At 42.2% G+C, this 24,012-nt stretch overlaps 1 protein-coding gene across 1 annotated transcript in view; it reads left to right on the top strand.

The window, feature by feature from the left end:
- MYRIP (myosin VIIA and Rab interacting protein) overlaps window positions 1-24,012 on the top strand; it is a gene marked incomplete at both ends in the record, with an annotated part of 220,500 nt that overhangs the window by 146,735 nt on the left and 49,753 nt on the right. Inside the window, one exon of the mRNA XM_084280293.1 lies at window positions 22,007-22,143. Coding sequence (XP_084136419.1) covers window positions 22,007-22,143 — 137 coding nt within the window. The remainder of the gene's footprint in view (window positions 1-22,006; window positions 22,144-24,012) is intronic.

Here is a 24,012-nt window from a genome sequence, read left to right on the forward strand (position 1 = left end):
TGTAGCTCCAAAGCAGTGTATGTAGACCTGCCACAGCCCTAAGGAGGTGCTGGACAACATATGCAGGCGTGCGGTGCTGTGAGGCTGTATGTCCCCTCCCTGTGCCTTGTAGCACAGCTACGGGGGTTCTGAAAAAGACTGGTTAAAGTGGATGTGGCTATTCCAATCTCTTTCTGTACCATATGGCCCAGTATGACATAATTTGCTGCTTCTTGGGTAGCCTTGCTATCCTCGTTATCTCCACGTACTGACCAGCGGCTTACAGTGGCTGATTTGTGCTGAATTTGCGTGTTAATGTGAGTTACATCAGAGCCCCGATGTTAATTTCCCAAGTATGTTTTTACTGGTATAGTGGAGGATGTGTTTGGCTGCCATTGATATGCAGCAACTGCTGCTTGTATTACTTTCAAAAAGGATCAGAGACTGCTGTGAAAGCTTTTACCCAGAATAGCGTGCTGCAGGTGGACTCAGAGGTGACACTGGATCTTAGATGGACAAGATGGTCTGTTTCAGCCAGGTGACAGAAGATAGGACAAAGGGAAATGGCACGAAGCTGTGCCAGGGCAGGTTTAGATTAGATATTAGAAAAAAATTTTTTACTGAAAGAGTTGTCAGGGGCTGGAACAGGCTGCCCAGGGAGGTGGTTGAGTCACCTTCCCTGGATGTGTTCAAAGAAAGGGTTGATGAGGTACTTAGGGATATGGTTTAGCTTAGGATGGGAATGGTTGAACTTGATGATCTTCAAAGGTCTTTTCCAACCTTGTGATTCTGTGAAGATGGGAAGAAGCTAGTCTTTTTTCATGCAGTCTCCTACTTTGTGGAGCCTTCAAATTAGCCTAATTTTCAATAGCTTCCAGTAGACCTACACTTGGAATTCTGTTCTTGTTTATAAATAAGTATTTAAAAATAAACAAAATAAACCCCAACAAAACAAAAACCCAAACCTAAAAGCATTCAGCTAAGCTGGCCTAACTCCTGCTATTGTGATGTCTCAGTAAATGCAGGGCATTTTTGGTACTGGCCAAAAATATTTCTAAAAGATGTTGCCCTGCTGCTGATAATTGTGCTTTTGACCAATGATGGTCTTTCCTGAACGAGGCAGTCTTGAGAAGCTGTGAAGAAGCCCATAGGTGTGGGCACATAGGTTTCTGTGTCATCCAAAATCCTGTGAGAACATGTGCAGCGTTTGGGCCACGGGAAGCACGGGCTTACAGAAAGGGAGGTGGCTGAGATACGTGATACGTGTTTGTGGCTTGTTGGCTGCTGAATGTGAATGTCTCTATTTCTCCGATACAGGAGCAAGCAAAGCGGTTGTAGCCGTTGTTGTAGAAGCAGTGCTAAACAGGCTTAATGCAGATGATCACTTTTCGAGATTTGCATCTGTCATCCTGTATTCAGGCATTTATAATCCTTGCTGTATATCTTAACAAAGCAATCTGCAAATCCTTGGCTACAGGCAGTTTCCAAGTTCAGATACGCTGCCTGTCTAGTGGATTTGGAAGGGGATTGCATGCACTGTCACACTGCCTTATTCGACCCTTTGATCTCGCTCACAGTTCTTCATGCATAAAGATTTTGAGAGCGTTGGTTTCCTTCTCTCTTTGACTCAAGTTTTTTTTATCTGAACTATTTAATTGGAACAAATTGCAGATACAAAAACCAGAGCTCTAAGACAAACATTTAATGCCTCAGAGGGGAGAGGGGTCAACTTGAGTTGAAAACACAGGCTGTAGAGTCAAGATGTCTGAATTCCTTTCTGAACACGCTAGATTTCCAAAATAACTGGAAACAAGTCTTTTGGTGTCTTGGTTTTTCATCTGTAAAATGGATTTAAAGGATATTTGGGCATTTCTTTTATTTACCTGTTGATATTTTAGTCGTCTTCCTTTCAGAGATCTTAACTGCTGTAGGATAATGGCATTATTTTCAGTGAGCTAGTAGGTTTCAAATAACTGTGATATATGGTATATACTTACTGATTGTAAAGAGTAGTAAAAATCCATATAAAATTAAGTATGAAATAGGATATATGTAAAAGTTTTATTGGCTTCTTCACCTACTGTAGAATTATAGCACTTTGTCCCTTAAAGACTTCATCTGACAGAAGATTAGGACTTGGACGGTATATCGTATTGCAGGATTTGACAGTTAGCTCTGATCTGAAAAATACTTCTGTTATTATTTACAAAACAAGTTATTGTATTTACCTGTGTTTCTAGACTCTTTCTGGAAAATCTCTTTTTCTTACCTGTGACTTTATTTTAGGTATACTCAATAAATAATCCCGTTGTTGCGGCTTGCAGAGGATTTAATATTATTACCTCAGGTTGTCTTATTTAACTAATATTGTAGCTGGATTACATGTTCAAAACCAAAATATTTTAAAGCAGCAGTACTAACTTCTTGTTATTCAGGGTATGATTCATCCCAGGAGTCAAATGCCCATGAATGTAGATCCTTTTATTACTTTCCTTAACATACTGGGAGCAGGTAGATACTCTGAATGCTTTATATTGGTACAACTTCTTCTTTTTGGGGACTGGCAGAGTGAATAATTTTTTTTCCCATCTTGAAATTCAGGTCAAGTTTGTTTATTTGTTTCTAATTTTTGTTTGGTTTCCCTCCTTCCCTGGTGTTTCTATCCCCTGGGGTCTCTAATTTTTTCAAAAATGAATTTCTGAAGAAAATGAGAGAGGTGTTTGCTGTTTTTTTTTAAATGGGAGTTCATCATAACTAAAAGAAAAGTTGAAGGTAAACACTGTTGAGTAGTCAGTATACATCTTTTGTTTCCCATCAAGAAGAGATAATCATTCCGTTTTCCATTACACAGTTGCCAGATTTAACGTATCCATCTAACTCCATAGAGACTAATCTGGTTTCTAATATGTTCTGCGTCTCAGTTTTTGTGTTTTTTTCTGGGTCCAAAATAATTTTTAACTTATTTTAGCTGAAAATGGGTTTGCACTATCCATAACACCATCCTTAAAAGATGGTCAGTAAATTTTTTTCCCCGCAGGTATGTTTGTAATAGAAATCCCTTTAGCACCTGCACTGTCTTTGCAACAGGGAAAATACAGAACTGCACCGACTATGTGATCATATTTTAGCATTACATTTAGCTTTTCACATCCCTGGACCTGCTGGGCAAGGACTGGTGATTTCTTCTAGCCTGACCTCCTAGAAGAAGGTCAGTATGTTAATGGAGCAGCACATACACTGAGGACATTCTTAATGCACTCATTGCACTGCCTGCCTGCTCCAGTACTCCCCAAATCTGTCTTCAGCAATGCAAGCAAATCATTTATCCCACTTTCATGTTTTCCTAAGGGAAAAAAAGAACATGGAAAAAAGAATGGCAGGAAAAAGGGGCAGGGGCAGGATGAGAGTTGCCAACAGCCAACGCACATTGAAAAACAAGACTGGTGAGTTAACAAATTTGGGAGAGTGAGGAATGCCCGTGACATGTTTTTCTCCTCAGTGCTCTGAGAAACGTCGGTGGTTTATGTGCTATACAACCTGGGCCATCATCTGGTTTGATAGTTTTTGGAACTCCCAATTAATAATCCCGCCGTTTCATGACCCAAAGGCCCGCTCTTTCTGCTGAGGCGGCCTAGCCCACCCCGGCGCTACCAGCGGTGCCGGTGCACAAGCAGTGGCAGCTCCTTAAGGCATCTGCTCGGGGTGGGTGACTGCTTCTCACAGCGCGGCCCCACCTCGTGCACCACACGGGGTTTCCCGCCAAAGGCAACGCAGCTGGCCGTGTCTGTCAAATTTGGATTTACACTGATTTGCCCAATGCCGCCCTTTGTGGCAGCGTGGGCACACACCCGGCCCTACACCTTGATCTACACTTGTCTTTGGGCAGTTTTTTCAGAAATGCCCATACTGACCACAGGAATAACATGGCTGCCATCTGACTGACGCTGCCGCAAACGCCTGGGCAAGTACAGACAACTCGTGTTGCCTGGAGCCTATATCCATACACGCGGTAATCGTATCCTCAACACTGGGGTTTTTCAAGGGCCGCAAAACCTTTTGACAGTCTGAACTAGAATTTTCAATTGCGAGTTGTTTCAATATATAATCCCGACCCATCTCATTCTCAATTTGCTCCTGTAAGGCATCATTAAGCCTATCCAAAAATTTTATAAATGGCTTCCCCGGTTCCTCCTTTCTACAGACAAAACATTGTCCTCCAGTGTCAGGAACGCTTTTAAGAGCTCGGAGCGCAAGTTGCTTGATCTGCTGCAAGTCTTCAGGAGGGATTTTGGCTGGAGCTGCAGTTGTGCCATAATCACCTTCTCCTAGTAACAAATTTAAATCAAAAACCCTCAGAGGGTGACGCTGATCCAGCGCCTGATTTTCTGCAGCCTGAGACCTAGCAAGCTGTCTCATTTTTTATTCCCACATAGTGTATTGCATATCAGTCATAATAAGCCGAAACATGGTTTTAAAATCATGCGGGGTAAAAACAGAACTATCACACAGAGACTGTATCAAATGGGTAGTATATGGAGCATCAAGTCCATGATCAGTTACCATACGCCTAAGGTGTTTTATAAGGTTGTAAGAAAAGACCCTCCCATTGTGGTTCTCGTTCCGGAGTGTATATTACCAGGAAGGCACTCAAAGTGTCCACATCCCTCGCCGCCTTCGCTTACTTTCTTACAGCTGCCCATTTATCGTGCAAGTCTGGGGGATACAAGTCAGGCTCCTTTTCGAGGTCTATCCACCCTGGATCAAATGGATCATCCAGATCAGCATCATTATTATTAGAAGGTCTTACAGTACAGTCTGTGGAAGGGGGCATCGGGTGGGGGGGAGGGAGGGGTGCTGACGGCAGCGTAGACTTCTTTTGCTCCTCACCCACCCAAGAAACAACATGCGTCTTTAAGGGCTCGACAGTGACCTGCCAAGAGGTTAACAAACCAGCCGCCATTTTAGTGGGACAGTCCCAAAGACTGACCCCAACTTTATCCCAGATTTCTGGATGATATTGCAACTGTTATAAAAGTCCAAAGAAAAAAATGGTTGTTATTCTTCACTATCCATTTTCTTCCCATGTTCCTTTAAAATCTTGCTGATTAGATTCATCCCCGTAGTTCTCAGGTGCTGACCTTTGTCCTGAGAAAGGTAATTGAGCGCGCCGGTAAGGCTTCCTTTCAGCGTTCTTCCCCTGAGTTCAGCTGAGCTGTGCCACCGGATCGACAGCGAGTCCTGTCAAAGCCCAAACGCTGGGCGCGATTTGTGGCGCACTGAAAGGCACGAACTCCGATTGTGGTGGATCAAAGACAACTTTAATAACAACCCAGCAAACTCTTACACCCTCTCCGTGGCTGACGCAGCAGCCTCGAGCCAGGTTTCAGGACCTCTAGAAAAGGTTTTCCCAGGCGCATCTTTCTGTCTGCACCTTCCTTAACATGACAAAGCACATCTTGCCACCACCCTGCTAAAGGACGCACAAATTTACATCTCTAAACAACCCTCTTTTCTGCTTTTTCTCTGGCTTTCGCAGCTTGTCCTCAACAAGCAGAACTGTTTCTTTTTCAGGGGCTTTTCCACTTCCCACAACAGCCTGCTGGGTATGTGCAGAGAGCAAGAACTTTTTCATTTGTTCTTTGAGGCGTCCACCTTACATGCACAGAATGACAGACACACACACTGTCTCAAATCCACTCAAGCTCAGCAGCCATTTGGCAGCCTACACCTTGAGCCACATTTACAGCCAGCAGTTCCCAGGACATCCACCCAGCCTGCTCGAGCTGGAAACCCCAGTAGCTAGGATAGCTTCCTCAAAACGCTGTCAAGTTTCTCTTCTTTGTGGGAGGAGTTCGGCTTGATAAGAGACCTGTATTCCCTCCCTTTTGGTGCGTGGTGCAGAGTGTGTGATGTCTGAGAAATTACAAATAGTTTATGTTGGCCCCCTCTCTCCCTGTGGTCACGACACCCAGGAGAGGTGCCTGGGAAATGATGCTTTCTGTTACTGCAGTGGGACCTTCTCTGCCACTGCCAGGTGAAATGGTGAGTGCTTGTATGCAGCGAGTCTGCACTAAATCCCTTTATTCACTTAGGGCCTAAACAGCACGGTTAGAAAATTGCTAGATAGAGCTTGATTTCCTTATTCTTAAAAAATTGCCTCTGTGGGCTTGCCTTAACAAACTGTGAAGAGCTGTGGGAGTGACACATCATGCAATTAAAGCAGGAAGGGGCATCTCAGTCAAGTAACATCTGTTCTTCAGCCACCATATTTTTAGCCCAGTTTAATGGGAACTAGAAAATCCACAGTGTGCATTTCTTTGGTGAGTGAAGTAGGAGCTCATCTCAAATGAACGTTGTTGATGTAGCTGAGGAGGGCTGTGATGTTTGCACGCCACTCTCTACCAGCTGTTGAAAGCCAGCACTTAAGGGACTCAGAGACCCATGGAACACTGTCATCACTGTGTGCATGACCAGGTAGCTTTGCAGCTCTGTTTCCACCCCTCCTGCTCATATACTGTGTCTTCTAGCTCCTTCCATTTTTTCTTGGTTGCTCTTGATCCAAACTTGCTGATATCATATACAAAATGCATCTTACCATAACTGGGTGGCCCTGTGAGGCTGCCCCTCTGCCTTGTGCAGGTGACAAGAAGCCTGCTCTGGAGAAGACAGGAGGATTGCTTGGCTCTGAAGCTTTCTGTTTCTTAGAGAAGTGAATCCTCCTCTAGACAGCAGATAATTTTGCTGGAGAGCAGGACGGGTTTTGAGAAACAGCTGTATTTCTCTGTCAGGCTGGCTAATCTGTGCTTGCAGGACTGCTTGGTTTTTAATATTGTGATACAAGTATTTACAAAAATAGAGGTTTGGCTTGGATTTTTTTTTCTATTTTTCATTATTCAAATAGCTGAAAATCCATATGAAAAGTACATTTGTATGTGTGCCCAGATGTAGAGCCCCTGTTAGTGAGGCCAGCTGGGATTAAAGTCTCATTTGTATAATTTGTAAAGGCTTTGGAGTTTTTCCTGTGGTTTTCAGCCATAAGCTGGAATTTAGCTTTTGTCAGACTGCTGGACAGCTTGCACAATAAAGCTTCCAACTAAAAATATTTCCTGTGCAACAGGGAAAACCCCACCGTTTTAAACACAGCAACGATGAGGTTGAGGTTGGTTTGAAAAAACAAATTATTAAAAAAGAAGGGGGGGAAGCACCTCCTGTGTGTTTTAAAGGCTTAATCAAATAGAGCTCCCATTGTAAGTACCACAGCATACAGGAGGCTATTTCCTGCAAAAGCAGAAACGGAATGGTGAGGAATTTAGGAGGCACACGTTGTGCACTCAGGGTGCTGATTTGCACACAGCAGTAGAGAGTAACATTGCAGAGCATCAGATACCCTCGCTTAGTCCTTCCTTGCCTGGCTCCAGTGATTGACTGAGATGACCTTCTGGGGCTGGCCAGCTACTCCCCTTTTAGCTCGTTTGCTACCGTAATTCAATGAAATCTCTGGATAAACAGGTCTGGGTAGTTTGCTATCTGGGGAGTGCAGCATCACTGTCTCACTTCTCCATGTACTATAATGGATGGGTGAGTGGCAAGGAAATACATTCCTTACAACTCCCAGCTAGGGACCTGCGTGGGACGTGGATTTAGAGGTGTCACACTCCTGCTGGATAACACGGCAGTAGCCCTAGTCAAACAGCGTGTTTCTTAGGCTCTTCTGTGGCTTGTGGAATCGTGAAGCTACAAATGCATGTCATCTCAGAAGGGGGTGGTGGAGTTGCTGCGTGCACAGCTCCCAGGAGAAAACAGTGCAGCCTAGTTTAGCAGAAGTTGGGCTTGTGGGCTGAGATAACCAGTGCAAAAGATGGGAAGTGAAATCATGCCTTTTTACTCCCCAGCAAAGTTGTAAGGATTTTGGCTTGTTGGAATTTTTATTTCCCCCCCCCCCCCCTCTTTTTTTAAATAATCTTGAAATGACTCCAACTTTCTCTTTGATTGTATGTGGTGATGAATCTTCTCATCCTTACCGGCATTTTGCAGCTGTTTGCTCACAGTTTTCTCCCAATACAAGAACAGAAATGGACCTTAAAGCAGAGGATTGTTGTCTTTTCGGCGTTTTTGAGCTCTATATTAAAAGCCCTGTGTATTTTTCTAATCAGGATTACAGAATTAATTTGCATGGTTTATCCTCTGGTATTTTTTTCTGATGGAGCTGAGTTTATATCTCTTTTGTGAAAATTTTTATGCTTCATCGACCTCACTTTTTTTTTTCTGGTTGTTCATCTGTTTTTCAAGAATCTGTGGATTAAAAATGAAGTTCCCAGAAAGAAAAGTCTTCAATTAGGTAATTTGAATAACTAATTAAAGTGGCTTTATGTTCTGTTGCTTCATTTGGTATCTGCTGTGGTAAAGCAAAACATTTCTCATGTGGGTGAATGGTGCATTTATTTGTTGCCATTTATGTTCAGCTGTATTTTGACTGCAAATACTTTTGTTTCATTATCACAGAGTTGAATGACCAAATGTTGCTGAGAGTGTTTAGATCTTGCTCTCTGCATTCTGAAGTTTATTTGCATGTGGTTTCTGTATGAATTTTCCTTCACGTCAGAGGGTAAGGTGCAAAACAATATATTTGTAGTCATAGCACAGCCGGAAATTAATTTCTCTCCAATTGAGAACGTATTAATACCTCTTGCTGTTGTTGTTTCTTAAGGAAAACAGTGGGATGTATTCATTTTGAGGTACTATCAGTGTGGACTTGTATTCCTGTTTCCTGTCATCTTTTAGAAATCTGCAGTAAAAATTAAAACCAATGTATTGTACCAAGTAGATACAAAAATGACAGTAAAGTAAATCTGTGTTTAGCATAGCTATACGGTTTGATTAATGTTTATTTGTATTTTGCTTCAGCATGTTGTGTGCATGCAAGTGTCAGAAATTTACTAATGATGCAGTATCGGTTAATTCTTACGATATGCCTGAAAAGACATCCAGTAGAAGATAACCAGGATATAGAATTTCTTCTCTTTGAAAAATACAGAGATACTGAAAATGTATTTTATTGCAAGTTAAGGTAGAAAAAATCATGTGAAATTAAATTTCTGGAGGAAAATGGATTCAGATAAGATAAAATATTTCCTTCTGCTTAAGGGGGAAGGAGTTGTTTCAGTGGTGATGTTTTTATTTGGTTATTTATGATTTTTATGTATACCTACATAAATGTCATGAATGTATCCTGTAATTTAAAATATCCTTCTAAAATGCACTTTGAAGTAAAAATGTGAAATGTTCCATATTGGCAGTTTCAGAGTGTTCCAGGTTTTACACAGGCATTTGGATGTGGACTTGCTTCAATTTAGTTTCAAATATCACAGGATCTCAGATTCACAGAATCGTAGGAGTTGGAAGGGACCTCCAGAGATCATCAAGTCCAACCCCCCTGCCAAAGCAGGTTCCCTAGGACAGGTCGCACAGGCAGGCATCCAGACAGGTCTTGAATGTCTCCAGAGAAGGAGACTCCACAATCCCCCTGGGCAGCCTGTCCCAGGGCTCTGTCACCCTCACTGTGTAAAAGTTGTTCTGTATGTTGGTGCAGAACTTCCTGTGCTCCAACTTGCAGCCATTGCCCCTTGTCCTGTCCCCACAGACCACTAAAAAGAGGCTGTCCGTTTCCCTTTGTCTCCCACATTTCAGATATTTAGAAACGTTAATCAGATCCCTTCTCAGTCTTCTTTTCTCAAGGCTGAACAGCCCCATTTCATTCATTATTTCCTCATAGGGGATATGCTCCAGGCCCTTAATCATCTTTGTGGCCCTCTGCTGAACTCTTTCCAGGAGAAAATATGAATATCCAATGGCTGTTTATCTAAGTTTCTTCAGGGTTGAGAGGTAGTGTTTTTCAGCTGTGTCAAGATACACATTTTAATGAAAAGCTTAAGAGGAAAAAACTTGGCAGCGTGGTAGGGAAGTGGTTTCCAGGCATGGAATGAAGCATCTAGGAGGGTTGAGAAAAGAAGGTGACGAGTTCTTGGGCTCCATTCACATGATTGAGACAAGGACTACAGACCATTCTTGGCTGCAGTAATTTTTGAGGCTGGAAATGACAGCAGGAGTAAAATGAAGAGAGATGGGCTTTTTGTGCAGGTGGAGTGGATATGATGTAAGTAGTCTTCTGAATAACAGGTTTCATGGTTTTCTTCTCAGGGACAGTTATTTGCTGGTTGATAAGAAGATGTAACAGCCAAGTGCCTGGATTCCTCCCACAAAAAAAATGTGACATTTTAGCCCACTGGTGTATCTGCCAGCAAGTCTTGTTTCTGAAAGTATCATCCATGTAATTGTCAGTTTAAAGAAAAGTTGGAGTGAAAATACCCTTACTTAGTTCAAGAGGATATTTCGTTTTGAAGAGTTGGCAGCTCCACACTGCAAGTCTTAGCGAGACTTTGATGGATGTGTGACTCAGAGCATCACGGAGCCCAGATTCAGTATCAGTGCAGCATATCTGGTGCTCTCAGCGGGATCTCATCCATAGTCTGCTACCTCGTAACCTGGCAGTTACGTTTGGCTTTTGTGAGAGAGTACTGCTAAGGCCTCAAATTACCAGGTCTGGGATCTGTATTTGAGCAAAGATATAGACCCCTTGGGTCTTTTTATAACTTGTCCTGGGAAAAAAAAAAACAACCCAGTAGGACTTATCAGATGGCTAGAAAATGTGATGAAATAGGATTATTTAGCCTTAAAAAAAGTAATAATAGGAGTAATAAAACCCTCAAGCATCCTAAACTGTCTTGTTTAAATAGAAACAAGGAAGATTTGGCTTAAATGTTAAAAAAACCTTTCAACATTACGATAGGAAAACAACCAAAGTGGGTGGCTGGGGGAGCTCATCAGCATCGGCAGTCAGTAAGAACATGATGGCTATGTAGCTGCTGGGAGTGATGGAGGTATTGCTCATCATCTGTGGGACAAGGGGAAACACCTCTGTGATCACATTTCTGTCATGGCCTGAGGCTCTGCCAGAGTGGCTTGAAAGCAGCAGTAACTTGTACCACAAGCTCTCTGCAATGCAGCCCTTTGAACTTTTAGGTTCAGTAGTCATCTCTGAATAAATAAGCATCAGTCACAGATGTGCATATTACAAAGCAAAACTGGGAAAATAATATTCACTAATGGCTTTAAGACAGGGCAAACATCCATGTAAACATATTGTTACAGCAAAAGCTTGTTAGCTCTTGCTGGGATACTGTCAGGAGTAGTATTGGATAGGGCTTCTCACATCTTTTACTGCTGGTAGATGCCTGAAGAGAGGTCCTGCCCCTTCTTAGGTCATTGCTTTAACTGCTGTTAACTCTCCACGGTCATGATTTCACCCATGGTGTTTACATTCAGCTAAATTACAGAGGAGCACTACGTTAGAAAACCCTCTTCTTTATAAAAACCGACTTTCATCACTGCTGTAAAATACGTATTTTCACTTGAGTTACACTAAAACACAACATGCTTCCTGGAAACAGCAGGTCAGGTTAATACGCCAAACATGGATTCAGTTGTGAGCCAAGGACTCCTGGCATACAACCTTGCAGGGAAAATACAAGGCAAAATAGCTCTGTTAAATGCTGACATGCTCTACTCTCATTTGTGTTTTTCTACTGAGGTTTTGAGCCATAACTCCGCTTGCACCTGGTATTGTCTGTTTTCCTCACCTGCTGCAGGACAATTATCCTCTTTGGGCAACAGACCTGAAAATGGTCCTCACTGAACTTGTACTCACAGCTTTCATGTACAAACCAGAATGATAGCTTTGTGCCCAAGTTAAGCCATGGGCTTTTTTAGCCTGACCATTTTCATATAAGAAGTTTAACTCAGGGTGAGGTGCAAAACCCACTGAACCTGACCTACCTTCAGCCACTGTTTGTTCCAACCTTATCCCCTGCAGAAAGTTTGAGAGTGAGGTGTCTTGATGCAGTAACCCTTTATCAAAGGAACCTCTTCAATTCTGGGGAAATATAATTGGAAATCTGTAAAATTCAGAAAAGACCCAAATAGCTTCATAGGAAAAGTAAGTTAAGTGTGCACATGACTGCCGAAAAAAGAAAGCTATGGTGATGGAGAAGCACGCACATCGTGCTGGGTAAGTGAAAATATATTGTTAGATGGCAGCATGTGTGGGTGTAAATGCCAAAAAAAGGTGTAAATCTAAACTGAAGGCGGTACATGGCCTAAACACTTTAGGCCTCCTTTCTTGGGGGAGGACTGTAAGGACATGTAGTGATAGGATGAGGGGCAGTGGTTTTAAACTAGAGCAGGGTAGGTTTAGATTAGACATTAGGAAGTTCTTCATTCCGAGGTTTGTGAGACACTGAACAGGTTGCCCAAAGAGGTAGTAGAGGCCGCATCCTTGGAGACATTCAGGGTCAGGCTCGATGGGGCTCCAAGCAACCTAATCTAGTGAAGATGTCCGTGCTTACTGCGGGGGGGGGGAGGGGAGGGGAGGTGGACTAGATGGTACTTAAAGGTCCCTTCCAACCTAAGGCATTCTATGTCATGTCTGGCATTTCTCAAGGAGAGTTTGAGGGCATAAATGCTCTGACTGGGTTATGGGAGCCATAGCCATACATAGTTGAGTTTACAGGTGTGTTCATCTCAGGTCTGGATCTCTTGTATTTTATGGGCCTGACTTTGGCTGAACTCATCAGTTCTGGAAGATTGCAATATACCACTGATCCTTACAGAATCACAGAATCATAGGTGTTGGAAGGGACCTCGAGAGATCACCGGGTCCAACCCCCCTGCCAAAGCAGCTCCCTACGACATATCACTCAGATAGGCGTCCAGGTGGGTCTTGAATATCTCCAGAGAAGGAAACTCCACCACCTCCCTGGGCAGCCTGTCCCAGGGCTCTGTCACCCTCACTGTGAAAGAGTTCTTCTGCATGTTGGTGCAGAACTTCCTGTGCTCCAACTTGCAGCCATTGCCCTTGTCCTGTCTCCATAGACCACTGAAAAGGGGCTGGTCAATTCCAATACCATCAAGTTATGTGTGTCTGCATCTGGCCAATGGTTAATCGTTGTAATGTCTGTCAGCAAATGTATGCAAACATTTAACTGCAGTCTAGATATGATCTGCTAGGAATGTTGCTTTGCTAGTATACAGGGTGCAAACACTAATTTCTTTTGTTTTCTTTTCTTTCCTTTTTTTAAAAAATAAAACATTAGTTAAGTCTGTTATTTACTTGAGAGGGACACCTGTACCTTGTCCTTCCTGTTTGCAAAAAGGCTGATAAAGGTAGATGCTTTCCTCATGGTTTCTTACATGCTGATTACTTTCCAACAATTAAATCATATGCTTAAATATCAACAATCTCATAGTTTCTTTTAATGGAGATTAAATGATTAAGCTACCGCTGGGAGTGTGGGTCCCAAATGCACCTGCATGTCATGTAGCTGTGGACTCTATTGTCCAGGAGCTTTGAGGAAGCCTAAAGTGTGCCTAGATTTAGTTGAGGTAAAGCCAGATTTGTAGAAGATGAGTCCCTCAAACAGTGTCATTTGAGGATGGTCTGTTGTCATGTCAAACATGGAGTCCTGAGCTGACACGTGCAGAGTGCGTAGAAAGAACAATTGCACCCTGTCATCTCTTCCTAGCATCTGCTGGTGATCAGAGGCAGAGTAAGAGACCAGTAGAACCTTCTATTTGAACTAGTATGGCTGATGATCTTAGTTTTATAAGCCTGTAAAATATTTTAAGGGAGGGTTATGATCATTTACTGTGGCCCAATGCACAATGCAGCACATGATTCCTGCACTTTGGCACATGCTGCAGTGAGCAATCCTTGGCATCTCCCTTTGGGAAGCCACCAAGGCTTGGTTTAGAGGGCCCCAGTGGCAGATGCGTTAGTACTTCCCCCAGGAGTCAGGGGTAGTTGAACTTCTTACAAGTTTTGGTCCTTCTTCCTTTCAGAAAGCATATCAAGACTCTCTGTGTAAAACCAACTGTCTTCCTCTCATGCCTGACTTCTTGAGTCCTGATTTCAAAGGTAAAGAAGGGAGTAAGCTAATTTGAGGGTTGCACATAGAGCTGTCTTTAGGAAAAAGTTCCTTTTTTCCCCCTCTGTGCTGACTTTAGTTTATTATTTCTTGTGTGTTGCTCCGTGTTGGAATTTAAAAGCCCAAACCGGGGCAGTGAATTTCTCACTGAGTGGTTGGGAGGATGCATTGTTTTTGGAAATCCCTAATATAGTACAATAGTGTCGTTTGAGCTCTCTGAATAATTAACATACTGCGAACTGCAGTGCCAGAACTGGGCTGGGTTCATTTTTGCTGGCACAGGCAAGTCATGATTTCACTGTTATGTACAGGGAGACTTATTTCGTTCTACTTCTAGGAAAGACAGAGTCGATGTTTTCCCTGGGTTGGGCAGTTTTCATTTTGGGATAGATGCTTTGACTTGAGATGGCCTCTCCTCTGCTCTTACTTAGATTTTGCTGACTGTGTAGCCTAACATTCATCATGCGCTGCTGTAGCCTTTCCTGTGATGCACCTGCGTGGGTCACTGTGTCGTGGTTTCTTCTGTCGCAGTTTAATTCAGGTGCCAGCCCTCTGCTGTGGTTAATCAGAGGAAGAAATTTTCTGGAGCAGCACTTCTTAAGCCACAAGTGATCTGCAGAATGCCATTAGAGGAAAATAAACAGGATTTCAACTTAAAGCTTGGGAAGGAAGTGTCACAGAGAGTTAACAGTGGCCTTCGGGGCCAAATTGTTAGGAGCTGTTGTTCTTAAGGAGTGACCAACTGCCTTTCACTGGCAGGGGATATGTGCAAAGCAATCAGAAGAATGAAAGTCCCCTCTGAATGACTTGAGCTTGGTCAAAGGTTGATGTATGGAAGTTCCTGTTTGTGGCTTCAGGGGACTGAACTTTCTCAATTATTTTGAAGTCTGATTTTTAGCTAACTGGGTGTTGGGAGCAAATTCATGTGTGCATTGTTTGTGTGCTATAGGCCTGATTGATGCTGAAGGGAATGAAGGTGGAGTTGTATTCTTGAACCTGGATGTTTGATTTCACTGAAACTGAAAGAAAGTGAAATACTTTAATTCAGTAATTTATTAAGTACAGTACATTAGAAGCTCTAAAACACCAGCCCAAGGGAAAAAGCAAATATTGCTATTGGCAGAGAAAGAATATTTCAGGATGCTGAGCTTGAAGCAATTTTACTCTAAGCTGGAGTAAACAAGAAGTGACAGGCTAAATCTTAATTGTCTCTCAGAGCGCTCAGCTGAGGCCACTCAGTGCCTGGGACATGGAAACAAGGGCCTTGAGCTTTGTATTTTCATGTGAGGTCAATACAGGGAGACAGCCCATGTCGGGGGCCTGTGGCAGACAGTGTGCCTGAAACGGCATCATCTGGATTAGCTGGAGTTTCCCAGCCATGCTCCAGTGCAGTGAGAGGGTGATGGACACACAGCTCCCCAGGGCTTCAGGGATGTCAGTCCTACAGCACCGGTCACCTGCCTAGGGGTGGCTAAAGACAAGGATATTTAACAGCCACATCCCTATGCCTTCAGCCCAGCGACATTGCTTCACAGGTCTGCTTTGGAGCAGTCCTGTCCACCGGTGTCCCAGCGCATGCACAGCACAGCAGGCAGTCTTCCTCTGGCTCCCAAATCCACCTCTTCACTCCTGGCTGAGCCTGCAGATGGTTCAAGGAGCCTTGGCAGGGCTTTGAATGCATCAAAACTAGATAGTGATGTTGCTTGTCCACTGAAGATTTAATCCTTTAATATTTCTTCAGTTTGATATGATGGCGCTGTGTTTTGGAGTCTTCCCCCAGAACAGCAGTTCTGGTCTCTACCTACTCCTGTATTTCAGAGGGGGGCTTGTTTGGCTTTTTTAAAATGTTCATTACTTACTGTTAAAAAAAAAAAATCACATTCTCAAAAGTAAACAGGTCCGAGAACTGTAAAGCAACTTCCTTCCTGGCTGAATCCAGCCAATTGCCAAATGCAGATCTTGAGTGACCCAAGGCTGGAAGTTACACTAGGGCCTCTGGAATACATAAGCACAGCAGGAGAAGCACGGAGTAACAATTTTTAAAGCCTTCCCCCTGCCTCATGAAAGTTATTTTCAGAAACTGTTTTATTTGGTTATTTGTAAGCTTGGTTAGTTGTTACCTAATTGTCAGTTGCCTGAGATATTGCTGCTGAATGCCTGCATTTAAGGACTGCTGATGCACATTCAAGAATATTAAGCAGCTGTTTAATGAAGACCTTTTTTACAATGGACATTACTTTAGAGAGTCTGTTATTAGGTCCTTTTTATTATTTCCTGTTTTACGAAGTAAAAACCATGGGGAACATCTGCCAGCTAAGCTATAAAACCCCAACAAATTGAGTTTATAATGAAAATTGCAACCAGCCCACGTTTGTTACTAGTAAATGCAGTCATAATGCTGGGCTAATTGGGGGGCACAGGAATGAGTTTAACAAGCTTAAAAGGAAGAAAGGAGTATTGGAAGGAACACCTCTTCCTGATAAAAGGAACTGTAAAAATTACATTTACTCTGTGATTATTAACACTGTCATATACCCAAGGGTCATAAAATCAGATTTCCAACATCTTAACACATTGTGAACCACAGACAGAATTGGTGTGGCTGCAGCGATGCCACAGATTGTGTCATTTAGCCTAGAATGTGATTCCTGTTCTCCCAGTAGAAAGATGGCAAAGGTTATGGGTGAGGGGAAAGGGATCAACCTCAAGAACTGGCACTCCAGGGCCACCTTCAACTGAAGTGAATGTAAGGGCCTCAAGCCAGGCACATGCAACTCATGTCTGTTGTTTCGCTATAGATAGATAGATAGATAGATAGATAGATAGATAGATAGATAGATTGATTTGGAGGTGAACTCAAAAGAATTAATCATTTGGTACAACCCTTTGTACAGTTGCTGGTGTACAGGTGAAGTGTGTGACTCTACTTTTGGAGTACGATTGCGGGGCCTGGAGAGTTTGCTGGCCTGACTGTTGGCACAAAACTATGGAAGAAGCAGTGAGCTGGAAGTGAAAACTAGACTAAGCTGCAGTCTAGTTTCTGTACGTGACAAGTTCATAGAATAATAGAAAGGTTAGGGCTGGAAGACACACCAAAGATCATAAAGTTCCAATGCCCTGCCATGGGCAGGGACACCTCTCACTAGACCAGGCTACTCAAGGCCCCTTGCAACCGCGTCTTGTACACTTCCAGGGAGGGGGCAGCCACAGCTTCTCTGGGCAACCTGTGCCAGGGCCTCACCACCCTCATAGTGAAAAACTTTTTCTTTCAAATTACTTTGGGATAAAATATCTTTTAAGGTTCATGGAAAAATGCTGGTATAAAATGCTTCCTTGTTGTTTCGCCTGTGTTATGAGTAGAGAATTAAGGTCATGAACATTAAGGTGGTACTACCTTACTAAGATTACTTGCTGCTGGAGCTTTATACTGCCTTTAGACCAAATAAAACCTCACAAAAAAGAAAAAGACAAAAAATTTGAAGTGTTAAATCAGTCACTGAACAACCTCCTCTGTATTGAGTAATAAATAGTTATAATCCTGCATGAGTGGAGTCTTTCACATGATTTTTCTTGTGATCATCACTAATAATGAGAGGTGTCTCATGTCCCCACTCCCCAACACAGCTGGTGTGCCTTGTTTTTTTCCTCAGGAGAAGGCTAAAAACTGAGGATTTGGGTAGTGCAGGTAAGAAGTGTACTGAAAACCACTTGTAAAGATCTTGGATATCCATTGCTCTTACGGTGCTGTCTGATTAATGCAAACATATTGCTGAACCGAAAAGCAGTCAGGGGCTTTTTAATACTAGTTTAACTTTTAATGTTACTAAACCAAAAGCATCTGTCTAGCTCTCACACTTTCTAGTAAGGCAGAATTTTGAAATCACAGTAATCCTCTCTGCCAGAAGCACATCAAAATGCAGCTCAACTCCATGGCGATATTATATAACATAAATAACGTCCTTAGCATTTAAGACTATTTAGAAATACAGACAACAGTCTTTACAGCACAGAGAGGGAAATGGCTTCAAGCATTCCTGCTTCTTTAAAATGCATGCAACTAATACCCTGCAAGTGTGAACTTTGATTTTATGGAGAGAACTTGCATGCTTTCTATTGGAGGTAATAAGGGAAGTGTTTCATTTTTACAGCTTAATGCTAGTGCTGTCAAAGTCTTTCATTATTTTGGACTCATTGACTGCTTTTGCAGAACGTAGCTCTTAAATACGGGTCAACATTAAAGGATTTTGCCCTAACTTGAAAATGCTCTTATTTATCCTTTGAGTGGGTCTTTTATGTTAGTATATATAAGAGAACTACTCCTTTCTCCAAATCCTTTCTCCCCAGGAGGAATCAGCAGGGACATTGTGACTTATCTGAAAGTTAAGAGGCTGAAAAGCTTTAGAGGAGGCATTGTTATCTGCTATAAAACGTGTGCAGGACAGAGGCATAGATTTGGAGTTGGTAGCTCTCCAACACATAGACGAGAAGCATGAGATGATTAGATTACTCACAAAGCATTAATCCTGCAGCAATGAGGAAATTAAAAAAAAAAAATCCCAAATCTTGTGTTTACACCAGATTACTTAGTACAAAGAGGCAAGCATCTCTTCTTTCATTGTTGTTTTGAGATGTATAATCTCCTATCCTTTTGGCTCTCCCAGAGTTCACATGCAGAAAAAGGTATCATTGCAAACACAAAGCCTGTCGCTAAAATCGTGTTAGTTGCAAAGCTTTCTGTTTTTACAGAAACAGTATTGATCAGAGACAGAGAAACATGGCTGCATGGGGAAGAAGATAGGGAAGCAGGCTTTCGGGGGGTCCCATCTCTCATTTCCCCGAGTTGCCAGTCAGCGTTCATAACTATCTTAACTCATACAGTTTGTACAGTGAGGTAGTTGTCTTTCTGCTTTTGGTACCTTGTCACTCAGTCTGAATATTAAGAACTGAGTCTACTTGGCTTCCAAAAAAATGACAGGTTTGAGCAAGTGGAGCTGGGATTGCTTGTTAAGCGTGCTAAGGTAGTTGGTAGGGATCTTGAAAGTCCCTAAGCGGGGACTCAAGTGCTGTGAGTCCACCAGTGGCGATAGCGCAATGACAATATTTTGTGGACAGTGTGGATGGAGTACACTGTGTTCCCTGAGCAGAAGGGCCTCCTTCATAGCCAATACCTCCTGTTAAGACACTTCTAACCCAGATGTGCAGGCTTAATTTTATCCATCTTGTTTGTGACTCTGCGCTATTGACTGAAATCTTACACTACCAGCACCTGTAGAGACTCAGTGGACAGAAGTGAATCTAATCCAGCAAGCAGAAGACATTGTGTTTGGTCCTTTCTGTCAAAATTTGCACAAGGAAATGGTCCCTGCCCAGAAAGAAGGCAGGTTTTCAAAATACCAAAGAAGTGTGAATTTGGGAGAGAAATTTGCCTCCATTCAGATTCGTCCCAGTGCTAGCAGCCAAGCCCTGGTCAGCAGGTCAGGACTTGGACAGTCGTTGTTAACAGGTTTCTTGGTGGCAGCATTGTAGGAATTCACAAATTCTGTACTCCCAGAGAGACCTAGGCATGATTCCCATTGCTTGGGCACTATCACCAGCCACTTGAGCTTCATCAGACATCAGCTGTCTGTGCACTGTAAGGATATTTTCCAGAAAAAAAGGGATTTTTGCCTTTGTCACGTGTCAGTGGTATTTGTAGAATGCAGAATATTGAAACTAATCTGCCTCCTGGGAACCGTAGTTAAGCTTGGGATATTACTGTGCAAATAGATAGTAGAGGGCTAATATTCTTAGACTATATGTAAACATCCCTCCTACGTTTAATTGCTGATACAGCACAAAGAAAAAAGATGCTTTTCTTCCACTATGTACTTTTCCTTCAGTTGTCTTCAGTAGAGCAACTAATGTAACTTTAAGCGTTCACAGTTTAAATATGATAGGCTTCATTGATTTTTACTTTTAATTTCCCACTGCTGGTGTTTGGTCCTGAACACTTTCCAGTAGTGGCAGAGAAGCAGACTATATCATGATGTTCTGCTTTACATGAAGTGAATATTCCTTTTTAGCGATATACTGAAACTCAAAAAATCCAGAGCCAGACTGGAAGCATGTAGTTGAAACCTCAGGCTCAGTGGGTTTGTTTGTTATCGAGTACCACCTGAGGTTCAGCGTGGAGTGAGAACTGCACGGGTAGCCTCTCAATAGGCAAGAATTTATTTGCTTATGAAATGGTGCGTGGTAAACAAAAATTGTGGATTGTCACTTGTTTTGCACTTTATAATGAAAAGTCCGGACTCCCTGAAGGAAAAATAAATCTAAAGGTTACAGCGGGGCTCTGGTTTTGTTTTTCACCTATAATCCCAGGTTTAATCACAGAATTACTGGGTTGGAAAAGATCATCGAGTCCAACCATACCTGTTCTTTACTAAACCATATCCCTGAGCACTTCATCTATCCGTATTTTAAATACATCCAGGGTCAGTGGCTCAACCACCTCCCTGGGCAGCCTGTTCCAATGCCCAGCAACCCTTTCAGTGAAGAATTTTTTCCTGATGTCACAGAATCACAGAATCATAGGGGTTGGAAGGGACCTTGAGAGATCATCGGGTCCAACCCCCCTGCCAAAGCAGCTCCCTAGCTCAAGTCTAATCTGAACCTGCCCTGGCTTGAGGCCATTCCCCCTCATCCTATCACCTGTCACTTGGGTAAAGAATTAATAAGAATTAAAAATACAGAATTGAATAATCTGAATGTCTTCAAGTCTGGAGGTGGTAAAAACCCATCATATATTCACACTGCTCGCTAACCTTAGTTTTTCGTTTTCTAAAATCTTGGTGTTAAGAATCATCTCTCTGCTTAGTTATGTATCAAGCTCCATAGGACTTCTGATTCAAAGACCCCTGTTTTTATGATTATTACAGAGGGGAAATTACCTTTGCAGCCCTTGCTAATACTGACTTGTCTGAATGCTTTCATGTCCTACAAAAATACCTTCATTCCTGCAAAGGAAATGCAAATTAGTTAAAAATAAACTACTGTGGCAACATGCAGGAGGAACAAATGGGCTCAAACAGGGAAGCAGGCACACAGAGTTCACTGGCTCAGACTTATTTCTCTTCCTGGAGGCTTTTGGGTAAGTCAGCTTTAATTTATAGGTGGAACCCTGGGATTCCCCTCTTCAGTGAGACCCTTGGTAGGAGGCACAGGGGTCTGCTGTGAGTTACCCTGCAGTAACCTGTGGTTGTGTTGCTTGGGAATACAGCTCTCTCCACTCAGGTACTGAAGTAACAGTAGGAAGGAGCAAGGGTCCATTGCCAGCATGGAAAAGAGTACAGAGCGTGATGGTATCTCATGGCTTTGTAAACATAAACGAACTCTGGGGACAGATCCATTAGAATGAATTATTGGATGCTGTGTAAGAAACCAAGCTGTAGTTGTGAGTCCTTCCCCCCAAGAAAGGTTGTCTGCCTGCTGCTAAATTCATCCAGCTCATTCTGCCTTGAGGTCCTCTAGTCAGACTCTGTCTACTCTATTGGTTTCCCCAAATAAAGGCAGTGTTACATTTTTATGAAAATGTTGGGTTTTTTCAGTGCGTTGATGGGCTAATGTTCTTACATTATGTGTAGATCTGTGCAAATAAAGGCTGGTTTTAGACCTTCCTGTGCTGTTCCAGGGCTTGTTTATATTTTTCAAAAGGTTGTAGCTTTGGCATTGTAATGCAAAAGGGGAGAGCACCGCTTTTGATAGTAGCAAAACCAAAAAAAAATCTCGAGTAATGCAAAGCAGGTATTTGCTTTTGAGTTACCCTCTTTCTTTTCTCCTCACTATACTGGACACATGCAAAATACAAATAGTAAAGAAGTACTCAAAGATTAATATGTTTGTGCTCAGAGGCCTAAAATACCCTTTTCTTTTACATGAAAGGATGGTAAACTGTTTAGCTTATTTGTTGAAGAATCATGCCAAAAATGTTGTTTATTTTTCTGATGCAGGCTCCTAAGGACCCAGTCTCTGGATTGGTACTATAATAATGTCAAAAGCCGCTTTAAGTGTTTTGGAAGTGCCAAAGTCCTGAAGAACTTATACAAGAAGCATAGACTGGAGAGCGGAGTTTGTCCTGATGTAATAGGTAAGAACAGCTGTGTTGGCTTCTTACTGGCTTATTTACTCTAACACACAAGCTGAGACAATGGAGATTATTTTTTAAAAAGGGTTTCTTAAGGTGCCTTTTTTTAAAGAAATACCTCAATGGGAAGAAAAAAAAAAGAAGAGGGGAAAATGTCTAAAGAGCTGTTTAAGTATTCAAAGAATATTTATTATATTTATTATACCAGTGATACTGTTATCTTCAGTCTGTAAATTGGAATTTGTATTCTAGCTTGTGTTACAAAATTTATCTCAGTTCTGAGTAGTCAGTGAATGAGAAAATAACGTTGTATTCAGCGTTTGGCCTTGGAGCACATTCTATGGTGTTTGAAGTAAAATTTGATTAACATGGGATACATTCAGTATCCAAACTGACCAAAACTGAGGTTGTCCTCACTTAAAGCTTTGCATGGCCATCTGAAACTGGCCACATCTTATTTTTGTGTTGATGTTTATAAAAAGCTAAAAGATCACAGAATCACCTAAGTATTGATGTAGAATCATAGAATGTGTTAATTTGGAAGGGACCTCTGAAGGTCATCTAGTCCAACCCCCCTGCAGGGACATCTTTAGTGGCTGAACTTGGTCTAAGCCCTGTCAAGCCTGACCATGAATGTCTCCAGGGACGGGGCCTCCACTACCCTCTGGGCAGCCTGTTCGAGAGATCTACCCACCCTCATATTGAAGAACTTTTTCCTGATATCCAACCTAGATCTCCCCTTTCCTAGTTTAAAACCATTACCCCTTATCCTATCGCTACATAGCCTTGTGAGCAGCTCTTCCCCAGCTTTCTTACAGGCACCTTTCAGGTACTGGAAGGCCGCTATAAGGTCCACCCGGAACCTTCTCTTGTCCAGGCTGAATGATCCCAACTCTCTTAGCCTTTTAATTGAAGAGGTACAATTCTCCCTTAACTATGGCATTACAATGTGTCTCCCCACAAGAAGAGATATAAAATGGGTTAGAAGACATGGCCTTTGGTGTCATACTGGTAACGTTAGCAAATTACTCAAAGCATGGCTAGCTGAATGTTTGAAATTTCATTGGATTTATTGGACCAGATATATTCCTAATGTAATTATTTAAAAATTTGTACAGAGACTATAATTTTTCTATACCCTTTACTTTGTCTTTTTCTGAAATTATATAGGATGGCCAGTGGACTCTTTAGTGCTGAATGAAAATTTTAGGTGTTTCTTATGAATGTTGGCATAAAAGCTTCTAGGGAGAAGCAGCCTATGCATTAAATTCTGATATATTAGTCTTTTTCCTATTTTTGTACCAAATTCATTTTTTCTGGAGAAGATTCCTTAGCAGTTGAGAACAATATGGACTATATAAAGACAAAATAATCTGTGTCAATATGGGCAGAAGTGGGAAAATAGATTAAAAAGCTGTGGGGATGGATCCTCGATGTGTTGCCTTTACTGAAGATGTAGTCTGGTGGAATTTGTCCTTGAACGTAAAGATGAGCGGTACAATGAGGAGTTGCAGTGGCATGTGCACTCTCTGTGAGACCTTTCCAAGGAAGGCCTAGGAGTCTAAATGTCACTGCTAACTTTCTTCTCTCCGTGGGACTGTTCCTTCACTGTTACCTTTTATTCCCTTTGAAGATAAATGCTAGTCTATATCCCTGGGTTTGGGCTTATTTATACAGCATTGCCCTTTAAAATGTGGAATCTATTTCAACCCCAAATGTCATAAATTCCCCGTACTTAACTTCTACCACCTAAGTTTTATACCTAGTCACTGCTTCCTCTCTCTCTCTCTCTCTCTCCCCTTTACTGTACAAATAGTTTTCTCCATCCAAAATGAATGAGAGGCCTTTTGTGTAAAAGCAGTCATGTTTTGT

Source organism: Gallinula chloropus, assembly GCF_964237585.1.
Source record: "Gallinula chloropus genome assembly, chromosome: 2".
Taxonomy (NCBI): Eukaryota; Metazoa; Chordata; class Aves; order Gruiformes; family Rallidae; genus Gallinula; species Gallinula chloropus.